We start from the raw sequence: 20,331 nt of genomic DNA on the forward strand, positions 1-20,331 counted from the left end.
CTTCATCAAGGCAACTGCGTTGAATCATCTTTCGAACAGGCGGCTATCAGCAGGGTTGCCCACCTAGGGGGGGGGGGGTCATGGCCCAGACTGCGCCATTGAAATTTTTAGGGGAGGTGTTTTGAGGGGCATTTTTTACTTTTGGGGGGCTCTTACTTTCTGGGTGGGTTTTCGCGAAATTTCGGGAGGGGGTACGCCCTTGCCCTTAGGAGGGTGGGCACCCCTGGCTATCAGAATGTATAACCAGGTAGAAAAATAAAGGAATCGCTTGGCATTTTTCACAAGACAGTCATCAAACACATCAGGCACGTGTGACGTGTGCCGCAACCATTCTCATCCCGAGAAGTTGAATGACCTTTTAAATGATTCAACTCATTGGGACATTGGCAAGCGTTCGCTCTTAACACGAGTAGACTAATTGAGTCCACTCTATACAGTTTTAATAGTGTTGTACAGCAGCTACTCGGATAAATGCGACTTGATTCAACTAAGAATAGTCGATTCAAGTATGTTGTCTCTTGTGAAGACAATGTGACAACGAAAAACGCCAGTCAACTAGTTGACTGGCAACTTTTTCGAATAATTGATCCAACTAACGGCCTCGTGTGTAGCATGTCTCAATGGATTTATTTAAAAAAGTATTATTTATTCACAATAATCTTAAAAACGTCCAACACAAAACTTACTCAACTTGGTAAAAAACAGATTATTATTTCTGCATGCTAGATCAAAGCTCGACTGATGCTCAAAAACTTATGCGAACATGTGGTAGAGAGCAGCATCAATCTGTTATGACTGTTGGCTCTCCATTTATAATTCGTTTTGAAAACAGGGCACTGCGTAAACGTGCCCCGGTCTAACCCACCATAAGTTTGACGAGTTTTATGGGGGAAGGGGGCCTAGCGACCAAACTAACAAGGGACCCACCTTGGCTCTCGGCGGCCCTTTGTTAAAGCAAATAAATTGATTGAATATTTAAATTTCGAGAACCAAAGTCTTTCGAAACAATGACTCGATAACCTATCATTCGATTATGAAATCATTCGAGAGATTTACTCGGTTCTGAAATCACTCATCAGGAAGCATCATCAAGAGAATAAAGTCAACACAAGTTTCAGAAAAAGGAAACCTCGCAAAACATATTAAATACTGTTTGTTTTTAATCTACCGCTTTTTATTTACGGATTGCAAATATGAGAACATTATGGTCATAATAATTTCTTATTTAACTGATGTGATCTCATTCTTTTAAAATAAATAATCCGCAGAGAAACTAATCAGATCCACAGTCAGAACATGGATGTCCGAACAACCTGGCACTGTTCCAGAGAAAGATATCAACACATTCTTTTGCGGAAGATGCTTCCTCAGTTGGCCCGCCATCAAAATGGCTCGTTCTGTTTCCCACAATCGGTTGAAATGCAACATTGAATCGAATTTTGCTGTTGCAGTAGCTGCGTTTTGGGTGAATTTCTGCATTTTAGGAGTGCTCAGGTCTAACGCAGTCATATTCCATGCTTTGGTAGATGCTTTTGAGATAAACAGAGAAGATGCCGCTTGGCCTTCTGGGATATCCGGATTCTTCATGTGCGTGACAGGTAAGAAACGTTTCAACAAATTTTTCAAAAAATTCTAGAGAAAAAAATATGTGCTTAGAATTTTTTTTTTTTTTTCAATATTACACTAAACCCTTTAAAGTATTCCTGAAGTTAAATTTATTATACATAAATGTATTTACCTTTACTAGTTTTGAGTACTTTAATAGTTTGTCTTCTAGAGACACGCTCGTTTGGAAAAAAAAAAGGGGGGCCATAGTACGAAATTTTTAATTTTTTTTTTTTTTGCTTAAAGGGCTTCAAATGACATCTTCTTTGGAAAAAAATGACAGATTTTTTGTTCCAATATTAATCACCGGAGAGCGAAGCCAATTTACTTTTTTTACAGCAAATTTCCTTCCGAGCTAAATTTAATTTCTTCGTATTGTGACAGTCTTCTTCTAACTAAGCGATGTGTCAAACTTTGTGGGTAGCGGAGGGGATACATTTAAGGGGATCAGTTTTATCGGATATCCAAAACGAATCACTTAACAATTTTAGGCAACTGCAAGTGTATTACAGAGAGAAAAAAAAAGTTGCATATTTTTTTAAGTTAGTGCTTATTACCGAAAATAGCAGACATGAACATCTTAAAAAGAAGAATTGATGTAGTAGTGTTTTTTTTTTAATGTACAAGTTTTTTTTTGGCTATATTTGGTCTTGATTTTATGTTTAAAAATGTATATGATGATTTGAAGTAGTGATTGCAATACCGGTACACCGAATACCGGTATTTCGAGCAATTTTGCAATTTCGTAATACCGGTATTTGCTGAGGTAAAATACCGGTATTTTCGGTATTAGCTGAAATTAATAAACAGTTTCCATTAAGAGATTTTTCAATTTAACTTATTGAGTATCAACTTACATTTTAAATGTACATTTCTTTCTCAATGATACAGAACCAAAATCAATCTATTGATGTAAAAATTTGCCTTAAAACGCACGAACTAATAGAATATCATTAAACAAAAGTAGCGGAAAGATTGCAGAATGATATTGTCATTACAAGATGGTGAGATGATCGTGTTTTCGTGCACTTTAGTGCGCTACGTTTTTATTTTTTCCATTTTCCTGATCACTCTCCTTCCCTTTTGTGAAAGTTTATTTTGAGTGTAATTTTGAATGCATTTGTCCTATGAACAATTTATTCTAACCATCATTTGCAGTAATACTTTATGATTTCTTTAATTGTGTCTCAACCATATTAATTTTGATAAAAACCTTTCTTGCTAGTATACCAAATGGTAATTTGTTGTCACCAGTATTGGTTTGTTTCCCAGTCTCGCCATTTGGTTAAACTTGGCTTGCTAATATTTAGAAATTATGTAGTGCCTTGAAGATATTTTACGTAGAGGTAAAGCATAATAAATTGAAGCATATTTTCAATATTTACATAATTATAACTGTAAAGAATTTTGGAAATGAAGCGAAAATGAATATGAGAAACTAATAAGTTCAAATTTAGTCAATTTTATCGTAAATTTCAAACCAAAATGCTAATAAAAACCAAGCACAAAACTCTCCTTCTTAAGAGAAAATGATGTTAATATTGGAAAAGCACCGTCTCTCGGAAAGAAATTACAGTTAGCTATAAATTTAAAAGTAATAATAATAATAATTCGCACAGTACAAAAGAGACACATACACACAAAAAAGGAATTATCTGAAAATTACACGCAATAGACTGAACTATTTGAAGATGAAGGACTTCAAGACACTTAGAGGAGGTGTGTCGCGCATTGTTAACAGTACCACCGACCTGCGGGAATTCAAAAAAAAGTATTTTCAACTGTAGGAAAGTTGAGCACTAAAATGAGTTTCTGGCTTACAGGCAATTCAATAGATGCATTATGTTTTTTACCATTATTGATTTTTATTATGACATTTATTCCTTCATTTTATTTTTGTTCACAATACGTTTTCATAAATAATACAATTTTTGCACAAAATAATGAAATGTGGCAACGAAACAATATGTTTTCAAACATTTTTTGAGCAATTTTTTAGAGACAATTCAATAGATGCATTATCTTTTATTATTATTGGTTTTTTATAATGACATTTGTTCCTTCATTTTATATTTGTTCACAATAACGTTTTCATAAATAATGCAAATTTTGAACAAAATTATGAAATGTGGCAACATTAAAGCATCTTTTGAAATATTTCAAATACCGGTATTAATACCGGTATTATGGTACCACGTTTCAAAAATACCGAATACCAGTATTGAATTTTTGGTCCATCCCTAATTGGGAGTATGTCATGCATTGTATTTTTACAATCAACATTGCTCTAAGAACTGCGATTTGCAACTGTTTTGTCGCTAATTTACAAATTATCCATAAACAAAAAAAACCCTTTCTACCGATACTTCAGGAATTGGTAAATATAAAAAATGTCTTCAATAACTATACGAAATTTTACATGATTTACATTTACTATTGGTGAGAAAATGCTCAAACAATTCTACCCAACGACTTTTGCTTGAAACATCGTGTTCCATTCTTTCACTTCAGAAAACGGGATATTTCAACGTCTCACGCTTGTGTGAAGACACCGGGGATTCCCAAACCTTTTTATTCTGTGGGCCCGAGGGTGGATCCAGAAATCTTTCAATGAGGGGGGGGGCGATTTATTTATATTTCTTGTACCAAAAGGATGATAAGAATTTTTCATCATCTTCAAACATCTAATTAATCTAAACTGTCTTTCGACCCTTGAAAATATCTAAACTAAAAATATTTTCCTGGCTAACCTCGAAAATTCAAAAACATTTTGCGATGCATGAAAATATTTTTTGAAAACCCAAAATATTGTTAGACACTTTTTAAAAAATCGTTTTCAGCATTGAATATTGTATAATATCAGGACAATAAGAACCGGTAATTTTTCTGTTCATCAAGGACTGACTACAAATCGAATGAAAGGAAAATGCTGTACATTTAAACGAAAGTGGTGATACATGAAGTCGAAGATCTTTTAGTTTTATAACCGACGTGTTTCGGGAAACGAGATAAATATCAATGATTTCTTTATCAACATTGATCTTTTTTCGGTGTCAAAAATATCGAACAGCATAATCTTATGATTACTTCCTACACCAGTAACTGCTGCATTACAGAACTCAAATGCAACGAAAAGGATAAAAAAAATATGCACCAACGACATCCTTCCTGATTGTAGAACGCATTGATTGATGAAGCAAATTCTTCTCATAGACATTCTTATTTTATTTCAAAAGTACCTCCGGCTTATTAGTGTATATCGAGTCTGCTTGCGCCGAATGTCTTTCTTTTTGATCTACATTACTGGAAAAAAATGTCGAAGAATTAAAAAATATCAAAGTTCGAAGAAAAATGTTGAATGTCATGTTGAAAAAAATTGAATGATAAATTATGTGCCAAAATAAATAAATTTAAAGTAGGCTTCTGAGATAGAATAAATTAGTCTGAAGAGCAGGTAATCTTAATGTTTGTTGCATCTAACCCCCCCCCCCCCTCTTTTTTTAAAAAAATCTTTCCTGAGAAGAATCCGATTCTGGGGCACAACGAAGGAGGGGTGGGGGAGAGGGTAACAACCCCCCAGATCATATGGTTTTTACCAAGATTGTTTACCCCCTAAGGGCAGAGGTGCACCCCCTTAATATCGAAATGAGCCCCCCCCAAATGACAAAAATACCCTTTAGAACCCCCCCCCCTAAAAATTTCAATGGCCCAGTCTGCGCCTTGATCTTGGTGGACACCCCTGGTTTTACTGCAATTGCCAACCTTAGTATGGTGATTTATATGAATTCATTCAGGGGTGTTATGACCACCGCCCTTTTTCCCAAAAGTAAACCCCTCCCGACTTTTTGTTTGCAAAACTTCTTTGCCAGGACAGCTCATTTCGATGTTTTCTTCCTTTGCTTGAAAAACTTCTCATTCTGATTTGTAAAAAGACCGTTGACATTGAGCTCTACTTCAAAATTATTAATCATATATCATGAGAAACAGGTGAACTTACTTCGAACAAAATGTGTTGGAAACAGCTGTTATAGTGGAGAAAACAATAACTGGTTGATGTGCATCTCACTAGACTGTCCTGTCACCCAACCTAACCATTAATGATGCCTTCATTATTTACAATTAGACAAGCTGCCTTCAAATTTGTTTGCAAAGCTGCCAGGTCTCATCAATCGTCGCAGTGTAATCCGTTATCATGATAACGTCAAACCACATGCTGCTGTCATTCACTGGCCCAAAAGCTACTGGGCTTTTATGCCGACCACCTTATTCTCCTGACTTGGCACCAATTGACTGTCACCTATTTCGTGCTTTGAACAGTTCCGACTGTCAAAAACTCTTTAATGATTTTGAGATGCTGTGAAGAATGCCATCCAAGACTTTTTTACTAATAACCTCCGAAATTGTACCACCGTGGAATTCATCTCCCTCCAAAACCGATCAGGAGGTTATAAATAGCATAGCAATGGGGGTTATATACGATGATAGATACTGTTCATTTTACGATTTGTTTATTTATTTATTTATTTATTTATTCATTTATTTTTTATTTATTTATTTATGTATTTATTTTATTTTATTTTATTATTTTTTTTAATTATTATTATTATTATTATTATTATTATTATTATTATTTTTTTTTTGGCTTACGAAAAACGGATAGAACGTTTGTACTTGCTCAATAGTACATCAGCAATTAGAATTAACATTTTGCAAGACCTAGATGTGGCTTCAAAAAAAATGAAAGAAAGAAAAGAAAACATTGAAGCACCTTAAAATTAGTTCTAAAAAGATATCGAGACTTTTTCAATATTAGAACTCTCAAGGAAGGCCAAAACTAAAAGTAAAGGGTCAGGACAAAACTTTAAAATTACTGTGCAAATCTAATGGATGCATGTCAGCTAAAAATTTAGCAAACGCCTGGGAAAATTATTGCGTTAAAACACCTTCAAGAACAGTAAATAGGTGCTTGAAATCTTTGGGTTGTGCCAGAGGTTTCCAGCCGCAAGGAGAGGGTAGGAGTGCCACGAATTTCCCACGATATCAATATAGTATATCTGTAGAACACAAATAGCAAGGGTATCATGATAAAATTATAATTCTTCAAAGGGTGCCGCGTATCAGAAACGTTTGGGAATCCTTAGGTTATAATATGCATTTTGAATAGCAGGCAAGAAACTATTTATCCAAATAGTTAAAAGTGTGGTGACAATGGACAAATACACACACATGAATTATGGGGAAGGCAAACGAAGAAAGCCAAATTTTCTGACGAGAGTTGAAATTTGGGTTGGATACGGAGGTAGTGCAAGATCACAAATTTGTCACCAATCACAGATAAAGTATGATTAAGATTGCATTGTACCTTGTGGTCACCTGTTGCAGTTATCATTTGGGTGAAGCAGGGCTTGGAAAACGGTATTTGCAATCGATCTGTAAATGGGAAAGACTACAGGAATATTTTCGATCATGTTTTAACTCTGACTGCTGATCATCATATGTCCGATGAGCCATTTCTGTTTGAAGATAACAATATTTCCTGCGACTAGTTACCTAACAAAATATGTACCAGTCTAAATGGATCATTTTACTCTTACAGGTGCTTTATCCGGTTTCCTCAGCCATTACATTAGCATACGATTGCTAGCAACATTTGGATGCATCGTAGCTGCATTAGCAGTTAGTATATGCAGTTGTGTCTCTCACATGCAGCATCTAATTTTATTATATGGAGCTTTGCAAGGTATGAAATTTCTTGTTTTCGGAGGGCATTGTTTATTTTTGGTGATAGTTTGTAATTTTCAGAACTGCTACTAAAACCCATTTCTTCACACCCAAGATCTTTATTTTTTGAAACTTTGTTTTCAGAAATACCGTTCTAAGAAAGTTTGATTTTTTCTTTTTGTTTTCTACTTAGCCTCGTTTTTTTTTTTTCTTTGTGTGTGTGTGTGTGTGTGTGTGTGTGTGTGTGTGTGTGTGTGACTTTTCGGCATCATGTCGATAGCTATTTTACTCCCATTTCGTTGATCAGAAAGCAATTTCATAGAACCTCCTCGCAGCTACATGAGAAAAATTCTTAGCATTTAACTGTTAAACAATAAAATACGCGCTGATGTGTGCATCACATGACTTCCTTATACTCCAATATAATGTCATTTCCCCATTACTGGCAATATAAATATGATTCAATAGTTTAAACTCTAAATATCACCAACAGTGACCAAATTAAAACAGATTTTTTTTTTAAAAAATGCCAAATTTGTCGCCAAGTTTGCGACAAAACTTGGTGACTAAAAACTGGTGATATATCGCCAAGTGTTCGCCAAATTATAACACCACTTGAGTTTACATCGAAATTAACAATGATTTTCCCCCAAAAAGGGGAAAAGACCCCTTTAGAAACACCCGAATGAAACCAAAAGGGGAGGTGCACAACTAGACCCCACTAAGAGTCTACGTACCAAATTTCAACTTTCTAGGGCAAACCGTTCTTGATTTATGCGACATACATACGCACATACGTACATACAGACGTCACGAGAAAACTTGTTGTAATTAACTCTGGAATCGTTAAAATGGATGTTTCGAGTGTCTATACGTTTTTAGGCACTTACTTATCCACGTGTGGTCAAGTCGAAAAAAAAAACTCAACATTCATTCGGGGGTGAGTAAAATGAAAATTGAGGTCGATTTTTTAATGAAAATTTTTTCGCGAATACAATACTTCCTTTTTTACAAAAGGGAGTAAAAATAGCTTCTTTTTTTTTTGAGTCTTTTCAGTTCTAGCTTTCTGTTTTTATTTTCCCTTTGAAGGTAAAAAATAATTCTAACTTTTTATGGGTTTTTCTACCAGGTTTCATAATTCGTTGCACTTAATAGGAATTTTTGCCTCTAAATAAATGATTTGTTGTGCAAGAATTAAATATGTCTCTGCATAAAAAGGTGGTAAATGGTAAAATCATGGCTAACTCAATTTTGAAAAAAAAAAAAAAAAAAGTCTTTCGCTCCGATCAAAGCTCTAGACTGTGAACTCTGAACAGTAGCCATTGGCTACCAAAGTCTTAAAAGATGGTAGCCACTTTTGCACTTTTGGTAGCTAGTTTTTAAGAGAAGTATGCACAGCGCAAAAAGCTAGTAGGTGTAAAAACACCAAGAACAATTGGTTTTGCTACTTTAATTGAAAATAGTCGGTCTTAAATGAACGATGAAAAAAAAATATTTGTTGAAACTCAAAATAACGCTTACCAGAGACTCAAGAGATGGGTTCGAATAGGATTGGAATTTTGTTGTCATAGCGCGATATTAATTTTAACAAAAAAAAAAAACGCATGATCGCCACTTTTTGCGATTGCGTACTTGGTTCTTTGGTTGCTATTTGCTATGAAATGGTAGCCTGTTGGTGACTAGCGACCACTAGTCTAAAGCTTTAGCCTCTATTCATGTATTCTCGAGTTCTTTAGCGGAGGCATTGGAAATATATTTGTCTCATTCGCACTTAAAAACTGTTGTGTGTAATATTTATAGAGAAGTAAGGAAACATTTAGAACGTAACTAGATAACTTTTTTTATGTACTATTACGATTTGATGAAAATAATTTTATTCTTTCATTCCGTTCTAATTCTCAGATATACTGTCCGTGTATTTTATTACTGGCCTATTTTTTGGTGTTCAAACAAAAGCCTATGTTTAAAGTGCTAGTTTTGCGCATTCGTCAATTTAAAATTTCAAATTGTTAAAAAGCATAGTAAAAACTACTTTACGAACCATTAATTCAAAATAGGTTTACTAATATAACTTTCAAACTACAGAATTAGTTACATCGCCAATTAATTGGAAAACGTAATTGACTGCATTGGCCCATCAAAAGTGCTTTGTTGATTTAACCGTTTTTGTTTGAGTTTGAACACCAACATCGTGATCCATTCACAGTGTTGAAATTCTGCTCATTTTCGACCTATAAGTGATTTTTTGATATTTTTGGGCACGTGATTCCAAAACACATTAGTTATTAACTAGTAAGATTCCACCCGATGAAAATAAAAAGAACAATTCGCTTTCTTCATTCGACTTACTCCGTATTATTATTATTATTTATTCTTTTTTTCAGGCATCGGAGTCGGGATGATTGTACCATTAACCCATGTCATTTTGAACCAGAATTTCACCAAATATCGGGCAGTGGCATTGGGCATTGCTTATTCCGGTTCATCTGCTGGATCGTTTGTGTTCCCACCTATCACGAACTTTCTCATGTCCTATTATGGGCTATCTGGAACGTTTCTTTTACTGGGAGGCATAATGCTTAATGCAGTTTTAGGGACAATGTTTTTCAGACCGACGACAAAGAAGACCACAGATGAGCCGACGAAGATTTCTCAGCAATCAGGAAATCAGCACAAGAACAAAGAAAGACAATTCGTTGATTCAGATAACTGTCAGCAAATGCAGTACGTAGATGATCTTCGAAGAATACCTCAGATTTATGAAAACAGCAGTATGTATTGTGTTAAATATAAATTTAAATGATAATTTGATACGTTTGCGAAGGAAAGAATATGTAGCTAAGTCAGAGCAGAGTTTTCTGTGTGGGAGACCATTGTGATTGGTGTTGGAGTGACTTAGAGTACTTATTAAAATGTGCAAGCACGTATTCAAATCAGTTTCTGTTAGGAGTTACTTAGAGTACTTATTAAAATGTGCAAGCACGTATTCGTATCAGTTTCTGTTACTATTGATACCATTTAAAGCTGGAAAAAAAATTTCTCACACTCCATTATCCAGAAAGAGGTAAGTAAGGCAGAATAATCTTGTAAACTGACAGCACGATTAACATATTTTAAATAGAATGCTCAGAACATATCCTCGTAGAGCAGAAATTTTTGCAAAAGGTATTTTATTGCGTACAGGTTGACGAATTGTTTGTCTAACAGGTTGACGAATTGTTTGTCTCTTAATCTAAACACCGATCATTAACAAGTGGAAAGCAGTAATTTTCACAGCTCACGGAACTTTATACCTGATCACATAAAACTAAGCACAAACATTGATAAAAGACTAGGGCAGCCCCAAATTAAAATTTTTAGGATGGCGGTACTCTCAATTTGACGAATGGAACTGCGAATTTTGCCGAATGATGATAATTTTGCGGAGTCGTCAGTTAAAATTTGCTGAAAAAGGACATTTTTGGGAGACTTCCTCCCAAGACTATCCATCGGGTCGTCCCTGTAAAAGACATGCAAATATGGTTATTGACTCGCAGTACATTAAAACTACAAGCTATGAATCGGGCACTAGTTGTGTATGGATCAAAGTGTGTGTACTCTTTTGTTTATTAAGTTGGCTATTCAACGCTAATAGCATATTTCATGATGCATGGTGTCTTGCTGTGGTTGGGTTGCTAACCACATAGTTAATTCAGGCATTTACTACTATGTTTAAATATTCATTAAAATAAATTGTTCTACTAGGGACAAATAGAAATATTTTTCGAGATTGCGGTGTTTTGTTGTAAAAGAATTTGTTTTCGTCTAAAAAAGTTAGAATTTGACTCTTGTTTGATGCATATTTCCTCTGCGTTGAAAGCTTCAGACTTCGATCATTTAGTTAAAAAACAAGCAATTTAATACAACGGAGGATTAGTATTATCGGGAAAAAAAATAAGAGAAAGTGCAAATGCGCACTTTCAGTAAGAGTAAAATTTATGCAACTGTGACTGCACTTTCATACAACTCAAAGTCTATTTTAAAGTATAAATGACTAAGAACTCGTTGTATACAGCGTAAATATCTTTTGAATTAAGAAATACTTTTAAATTATTTGTACTAATAAAAATAAATATCTTTTCTGGACTCATTTACCATGTTTCCTGGATCGATACTCTAAGTATAAGAGTAAAGTCTCTTTGGCTCTACTCATTTATCAAGGTTTGTACTCTTTTTTAAAAAAAACCTTACAACTTGATTGGGAAAAAAAAAGTTTTATTTTGCTTGAAAACTTCGAAAAATGTCAAAATTTGAGTTTAGTCCTTTAATTTTGCTTTTTATTTCAAAAAGGTAGATAAAAAAAAGAGTTTTTTTTTTTTTTTTTTAACTTTTCCTCGGATTTTCTCCGATTTTGTTTGTTTTCCAAAAAAATCGAAAAAAAAAGTTTGGGATTTTTTTTTTTTTTTGAAAAACCGACGTTAAATTTAGTGCTCTGAAAGAATTGACGAATTTACGACTTCCACTAAATTTTCACCATTAACAACTTATTTATTTAAAAAAATCTTATCTATATTTTTTTAATTATTAGTGTAGAAAAGTTCATACTTTCAAATAATCATAACTAGTCCTTGAAAAGTTCATTTTATCCTTAAAAAGTCCTTGAATACTCCTTGAAAAAAAATTCAAATGCTCAATTTGTTTATAATTTTCAGTTTTTGTTGGGGGTTTTCCGTATCGTGTATTATTATTATTGTATTTATTTATTATTTTTTATTTTATTTTTTTATTTATTCATTCATCTATTTATTTTTCTAGAGAATTTCGAGGAAGTAAAAACTTTAAAGACCTGTGACAACAATTTAACAGCAATTCACAGTGGGGAAGAAACGAAAAGTCGTCGATGTTTACCAAATGTGATTCTAGCAATGGACGTCTTAACTAGTCCAGCGTTTTACATTGTTTCCATTGCTTATGCAATTTATTTTTCATCATCAGCCATATTTCTGATGGTTATCATCGATTATGCACTAGGTTTGTACATTTTTTCTTTTAATTTTTTTCAGCACATTTTATAAAACTTAAAGTTCTTTCTGAGTTTCTTTCAAATTAACTATGATAGAAATTCACCTCTAAAATAATAATTTGCTGCTTGTACGTTAGTTTATGCATCATACATGAATACTTGTATTTTTCTGAATGGAAATTAGCGTCGTTTTACTTGTATAATTAATTCTTGCAAAAAAAGTGTACATCGAAATGGAACTTCCAATCCCGAAGAGTTAAAGTATCAAGCACAAACCTTCCTGTAATGTACAAGACGTAACATATAAACGTGTAGGTAAGACTGAAGTCACAAATTCAATGAATGCAATATTTAATTATCGATTATTTATTTCTCTCTGATTTATTTTCAAACATTTTTCGTAATTCTTTCGCAATTTTGTAATTTCTTTTGTTTTGGATTATAGTATAAAAAAATTATATGCTTTTTTTTTTTTTTTGTCACTTAAGTTCGTTTTCTCTTGGTTTTTATTGTTATCTGTCGATTGCTTTGGCACTTTTTTTTTTTTAATTTATTGCTTGTAATTTTTCAAAAGTATCCGGACCTCACTTGAAATTATTTGCCAACCCCGGGTCTGGTGTATACGAACCTTAATGCCCGTGTCACCTCTCCGAGTATCTCTTCATTTCTAGAGAATGCACTTCATATGGTTTGGTGTTATGAAAATTAAGATTGGTTAGGCACTGTCCGAAAATCTGATCCTTGTAAAGTAAGATTTGTAATTGACATGAATTAGTTTTTGATTTTATTATATTTCCAAGACAGCGGAGTACCCGTTCACATTGGAGTGTATCTTGTATCAGCTTATTCCATCGGTGACTTGGTGGGTCGTCTTTCATGCGGCTGGATTGCGGACTTTCAATGTATCCGAAGGAACACTTTGGTTCGTCTGTATCTCATCGTCCTGGGCACGTTGACAGCCCTGTTACCTCTGGTTTCCTTCGAAGCGCTGATGGTAGCATCTATCTTCCTTGGCATTGTAAATGGCGCCGTAATTGTCAATCATTCCGTCTTGCTCAATGAATACTTAGATCTAGAAAAGCTTCCGGTTGCAATGGGATTCTCCACTTGTTTCGTAGGGTTGAGCACTTTCTTGAGACCTATCGTCATTGGTAAGTAAAATTTGGAAACCACAAAATGTCTTAGTAATTTATTCAAATGTTCTTAGCAATCTCTTAGTTACTCTGGATAGAATCAGATTGGGCACCGGGCCACCGAGAACATTGGGCACTCAGATTTTGGGAGCGAAGAACTTTGACCGCTGACAGGGCCGATCCTAGGGTGTCGGTCGCCCGAGTGCAAAGACCTAGTGTGCCGCCCCTCAAGAGTAATTTGCATATTTTGACTAATCTTTAACGTCTATATAAATCTTTCTTTAAGTTTTTTCTAAGCCAAGTTCGAATTTAAAAAAAGGGGGGGGGGACAGAAGAATGATCTTATAAAAAGGAAGAATTTTTTTTTATAGTAAGAAACTCCTTAGGTACTATTTATATCTTTGAAGAAAGTAATAAATACCAAAATTTACTAGTCGTAAAAATGCATTTTATAGTCTTTCTTCGGTGACATCAGAGAAGGGTCGGAGGAAGGGGAAGCGTGGGGGGAGGTGTCAAGGGTTCAGGGAAGGAGGATTGCTCCAAGAAAATTATCGAAATTGGTGTATGAAAAATATTTTTAGTTAATCTTTAGTTGTGTTTGGTTTCAAGGAAAAAAGAGTCAAGTATATTCAAGGTGCATGGAGATATTTTCGAAATTGACGTCAAATATCGCAATTTGAAACATGAAAATATTCCGAACCAAAATATTTTTCGGAACTGAAATCCATTATAGGCTATTTTTGGGAAGGAAGGATTTTGAAGCTCTTAAGCGGATATTTCTAAAATCGCAATTTTATATTATCTTTGGTGACGTTAACAAAACTTGGAAGCTTCTACGAGCCTTTCGGATATTTTTCAGTATTAATCTCTGAAAAATATAACTATAGACTTTTGTCCACCTCACCTCGACGATTGATGGATATGCCCTAGCGCCGTAAAAAGTTACATAAGCCTGGCAGTTCTCCTCCGGAATTCTTTAAAAATATAAGTCCCAAAATCGTACTTTAAGCATTGTTTGATAACAATGGGACTAACTAACAACGGTCAGGGGTTCAGTGTGCCCTCACGAACTGTGTTTTTGAACCTGAAGTCAATTTCAGGCTAGTTTAGGCTAGTTCAGGCTAGTTTAGGAAGCTGTGGCTCCACGAAACCGTCCAAAAACGAAATTTTCAGGTATAGCGATTGCGTTGGAGAAAAGGGGGATCCGGGGTCTTTCTCCAAAAGTTCTTGAAACTGATGTTTGAAAAACGCAATTTTAGTTTGTTTTTCAATACGTTAAGTGAGAGGGGATGGTATTAAGGGCTTCTCTAAGACGCTAATTGAAACTGTCTTTGGTAGTAATATTTGCGAATGGATTTCGGGATCCTCCACTACAAAAATTTCGAAAAATGCCAAAGCAATTTTATATGACGTTTGATGATGGGAAGGGCTGTCGTCTGAAAACACGTTTTGGATTTTGGAGCCAACATTTTCAGGCTACGTTTGATTAAGTTAAGGTGGAAGAGGTGAATCAGAGACTTAATTGGGTCCTTAAGATCGATGGTTCAACCAGCGAAATTTTCCGAAAGTAAAGTCCTAGAAACGCAATTTTAAGCCTTCATTAGTTTCGTCAAGGAGGTCATGACATCCTTTAGGATCTTCGTTTTGGAGCTACATTTAAATTTGCTTCCCGGGGAAAGGGCCCTGTCCTCCTACCTGATCTGAAACCGGGCAGTTCATTCAAGATTTTAATCAGAAAAATTGTCGTAAAGGGGGAAAAGTACAACATTTTAGTTCGTCATTCATATATGTTACTCTCAAGGGAGTCGTAATTTTCCACTTTCTCTCCACGCATCCACGATTATTAAAACATAGTTTGTTACATAGTTTGTTGTTTGAAATGCTTGCGAGAGTATCTAAACAGTATAGCTTTTTTTTTAATAAATAAAATATGTCTTCATTGTTCAGGTCTATAAAAGCTTGGGGGGTAAACATTAGTGACCGCCCTAGGTGCTCCTTTTAGACGGCAACATTTCATTCTTCAGAAGGAGGCCTTTCCCCTCCCCTGTATCCATGCCTAATTACCGGTTCTGTCACAAACTTTGCAACCAAATGAAGCATGTGTGTTAAGAGTAGATATTAATGGACAGTGAACCAACACAATGTTCCCTAACATTCAATTTTTCTTAAACTATGCTATGCTGTCGGGAAATCGACACATACTTTAACAATTGAACATTTAAAAATCAGCATATTTATTCTACTTATTAAAAGTTATATTGTGAAAAATTCTTGAGGAATTTTGCTTGATTATAAGGACTATATGATGCGGCCTGCGGCCGCCCCTTGCATTGGCCGCCCTTGTGCGGCGCACACTCTGCACACCTGCTAGGATCGGCCCTGACGCTGAAAATGTTGAAATGTTAAATACTGAGTTCCGTGGCAGCTGATTCGTACGTGATTGAGGACATTGTCATGCGCACGGCGTCCCCTCATCGCGTCAGGGAAGAGCCGATTTCTTCATACTATCTGGTACCAAAGTAGTCATTTTTCCTTTGACGCAGTAACTTCTCCCCCCCCCCCCCAGAACGAAATTTCCAAAAAGAAAAAAAAAACCTTAAAACTTTCAATGGCGCAGTCTACAACCTGATCCCTCCTCCCTCCCTTAATGAAACTCTAAACATTAAAGATAATCTTGCTGCCAAAAATAATGTTCATTTGAAAATTCATGCATAATTGACTGTTAAAAGGGTCATTTCACGTCAAATCGCCTAATGCCATGTGCCGTCGTGTCTCAGATTTTGTCCATTATTTTTTTACAAATAGATATCTATGAGAAAAGCTCAAATTATTATTTTTTTTACAGATTTTTTGAATGAATATTACGTTTTGGAGAATTTTTTCAAATATTCGATTTTTGATCATTTTTCGGAGGCCCGTTTTGGCTTGAATTCAGGAAATATCTCTAATTTCTTTATTTTTTAACCAATTAAGCTGAATTTGGTATCAATTTCAAGCTAATACTTTTTTCTTTCAGTATGAATGGCAGAAAGTATTCTGCCAACAGTTGTGTGTTGCCACTCTTTATCTAAAGTCAGTTTTTATGTTTCTTCAGTTGGGAAACTAAATAAGTTATATCTCCGGAGTACCTACTACGATCTGCATCAAATTTTTTTTGTAGCATATTAAAATCATTCTCTTGTTATGTAAAAAAAAAGTAGAAGGGTGTTTTTTGTTGTTTTGAAATAAAGAAATAAAGTTTGGTTTGCAGAAAATACAAGTTTTCTATTACTTTAAATCCCTTTTAAGCTTAAACCTAAGGCCAAAAACCTTTCAGAACAATTAATACTGGATTGTCAAAGGATTTGTATCAATAATTAATCGCTAAAAAGTTGCTTACTTTTGAAAAGAATTGTGCAAAAAAACTCCGTTCGGACTTCGCAAAAATAACTAAATTAATTTGGAAAAAAAAACACTTTTGATTGAAAGTATACTAAATATTAAGAATAATAATTTTAAGAATGATGTAAAGAAACATTTTTAATGGCATTATTTAGCTTTTTTTTTATCCCGACAGTAAAAGATGGGAAAAAAATGAATAGTTATTATTTAAAAATGTTCATAGTCTAAACTTGTTAGGATTACGTAACACCTGACAATGATCTTCCGCTCCTACAATACTCATGCAATACGCATCATTCTTCTTTCGCTTTGAAAGTTAATCTACACATAGCTTTCGTCGATTATAAAATGTAAAATAAAAGGCATGCTTGCGCGGAAGGATTTTTTTTTTTTTTTTTTTTTTAATTTACTATTTCCTTTGTATCAGAAGATGAGAAAATCAGAATTTCTATCAATAATTTTCAAAGAGATTTTAAAATATACTTCAATATCAGCAAAAATAATCTTCTTCAGAGAAATCTAGAGTAGTGGAGTACTTACGGTGTGGAAGTTCATTGTGAGGTGTTACGTAATCCAAACAAGTTTATGCTAAGAAAAGTTTTGAACAGTAATTTTTTTTTTCCATCCTTTAATGTCAAAAAAAAAAAAGAAAAATGCAAAATAATTCCATTAATAATATTTTTTATACTATTCTTCAAATTATTATTCTTAATATTTAGTACACTTTCAATCAAAAGTGGTAAGTGTTAACTTGTATTTTCTGCAAAACAAACTTAATTTTTTTATTTCAAAACAGCGAAATAAACCCTTCTACTTTTTTCTTACATAGCAAAAGAATGATTTAAATATGATACAAAAAAAAAATTGATGCAGATCGCAGTAGTACTCCGGAGGTATAACTTATTTAATCTCCCAATTGAAAAGCATAAAAACTGACTTTAGATAAATAGTGGCAACATCCAACTGTTCATAGAATACTTTCTGCCGTTTACACTGAAAGAGAAAAATATTAGCTTGAAATTCAGCTCAAGTTGAAAAATAAAGAAATTAGAGAGATTTCTTGAATTCATGCCAAAACGGTAACTCCGAAAATTGATCAAAAATCGAATTTTCGAAAAAAATCTCCAAAGCGTAATTTTCATTGAAAAGAATCTTTAAAAAAAATTGGGCTTTTCTTATAGATATCTATTCGTAAAAAAATAATGAAAAAAAATCGGAGACATGACGGCACGGCCGACTATTTAATTTAGGCAATTTGACGAGGAATGTTCCAAAACAAAAAAAGGGAGTAAAAATAAAAATAGGGGAGAGATGTTTGTATTGAAAATGAGTAAAATACTAATACGAGAAACGCAATAAATACATATGTGTGTTTTTTAATTTAAAAAAAAAATAATCAAAGATGTCTTGCAACGATCTTATGCAAAAATAAATCATCAAAAAATAAATTTGTGGGGGACTTAAGTCATTTGTATGATGCAACATTCCACCAAGGTATTTTACTAAATAAAAAATAATTATAAAATAAAAACAAAAAGCCCGACTACGTAAAAACGAAAAAAAAAAAAGAAAAAGAAAAATATATAAGCCCAGAAATTTAGAATGTTATTAGGGACTATTGAATAACTACATAATTGAAACAGTTTTATAATCGATTCACACATAAGATACATCATAAATTCAAAAGCAGAACAGAAGGATCAACAGTTGGGGCTCATTGCTTTTTGACCAATCAAGGCGCCCCGTAAAATTTGAAAGGGCCCCGACTGTTGATCCTTCTATTCTGCTTTTGAATTTATGATTTGTCTTATGTGTGTATCGATTATAAAACTGTTTCAATTATGTAATTATTATTAGTCCCTAATAACATTCTAAATATCTGGGCTTATGTATTTTTCTTTTTTTTTTTTTCGTTTTTACGTAGTTGGGCTTTTTGTTATTATTTTATAACTATTTTTTATTTATCACTTTTTTTAGTTAATTTTCATTGACTTAGTTAATATGATTAAAGAATGGTAAATTTCGCACATGCATACGTACATACAGACGTCACGAGAAAATCGTTGTAATTAATTCGGGGATCATCAAAATGGATATTTTATGTGTGTCTATACGTTTTTAGACATATATCCACGTGTGGTCGGGTTGAAAAAGAAACTCAACATTCATTCGGGAGCGAGCAAAATGGAAATGAAGACCTATTTTTGGGATAAAATTTTTTCGTGAATACAATGTAGTTCCTTTAATTTTTACAAGGAAGTAAAAGAAAGAAAAAAAGTGTTAAAAAGACTTTGTTAAAAATTTCCATCCAAAATTTTTAATTTCATCTTTTGAACTAAAAGTAAAAAACTTTCCTCTTCTTTCTATCCTTTCGTAAGGAAAAAAATTTTTTTTTTTTTTTCGCATTTGGTATTGTTATAACCAATTGAATGTGGAAAGGTGTTAATATTTTTGGCAATTTTTGTTATACTACTGTTTCAACTAATTAATAAGTGCATTTTTTGTTTGTTTTCTAGGAATTTTTCGTGATAATCATCAAAGTTATGACTCGTTGTTCGTATCCCTGGGACTATTGAAAATTTTCGTCGCTTTGTTATGGTTTTTAGAAACTGTCCCCTTCGTGAAACGACGTTGCTGTATTGTAGACAAAACTGTATAATGTACTTTATTGTAAATAAAATATTTCTAAAAATATATATATTTTTTTTTTAAACTCTTTAAAAGCATCCTTAAATAGACGAGACTGAAGTAGATTTATGCATTTTTAACTTACTGTAAAGGCACTTATTTTCACGAGCCAGAATTTTCACGAAAATAAAGGTATCGATGATTTTGCGAGCTAAAAATTTTGCGAGTTTTGCATATAAAGTGGATTTTCTATCACAAAAATATTTCGCGAGGCTTAAATTTTTGTGATTAAGATGGGCTAGTGAAAATCGTGAAAATTAAAGCTGTGTGCAAAAATTAGCTCTATTACAGTGTTTTTTTTTTTACTTAAATTATTTTACAAGCTTTTTTTGATTTCATAACACTTATTTGTTCCCTGTTCCACAAGTATTTAGCCACAATCAAGGAAATGTTATAAGTCAAGTTTGTTTGATGTAAAGAACTTACATCAACGCTCTGTCTCATGATTTTTAGCTTTTCCCGGTGGGGGGGGGGGGCAAAGGAAATGCAATTGCGTATTATATATCGTATTATATATCGAAAAACAACAAAAATCTCACCCATGTACGTATGTAAATACAGTGATGTATCAAAACCAGGATCAGCAATATTGACCCCTCCTGCCCCCTTACCTTCATGACGGTGCTGCAAACAATATACAGTGGCTCCCAAAAGTGTTTGTACTTCGGTTTTCAACGAAATAGGCCCCTGCCCCATCCATAGGTTAAAACTAATAACTAATGTTTTGGAATAGGTATTTAATTATAAGATTTATGATCTGTTTTCAACAAAACTACATGAAAAGTTTTAATTGCATAACAA

The 20,331-nt window shown here is 33.7% G+C and overlaps 1 protein-coding gene across 1 annotated transcript; it reads left to right on the forward strand.

Moving 5' to 3' along the window:
• The first annotated feature begins 1,366 nt into the window (after positions 1-1,366).
• Positions 1,367-19,506, forward strand: LOC129222658 (monocarboxylate transporter 11-like). Its single transcript, XM_054857190.1, has 6 exons — positions 1,367-1,598; positions 7,202-7,345; positions 9,711-10,097; positions 12,121-12,336; positions 13,129-13,479; positions 19,359-19,506. Exons 1-6 carry the CDS (start codon positions 1,388-1,390, stop codon positions 19,499-19,501), a joined length of 1,452 nt encoding a protein of 483 aa, XP_054713165.1. The 5' UTR covers positions 1,367-1,387; the 3' UTR covers positions 19,502-19,506.
• Positions 19,507-20,331: the final 825 nt, after the last annotated feature.

Source organism: Uloborus diversus, chromosome 1 (genome assembly GCF_026930045.1).
Source record: "Uloborus diversus isolate 005 chromosome 1, Udiv.v.3.1, whole genome shotgun sequence".
In the NCBI taxonomy this organism is placed as follows: Eukaryota; Metazoa; Arthropoda; class Arachnida; order Araneae; family Uloboridae; genus Uloborus; species Uloborus diversus.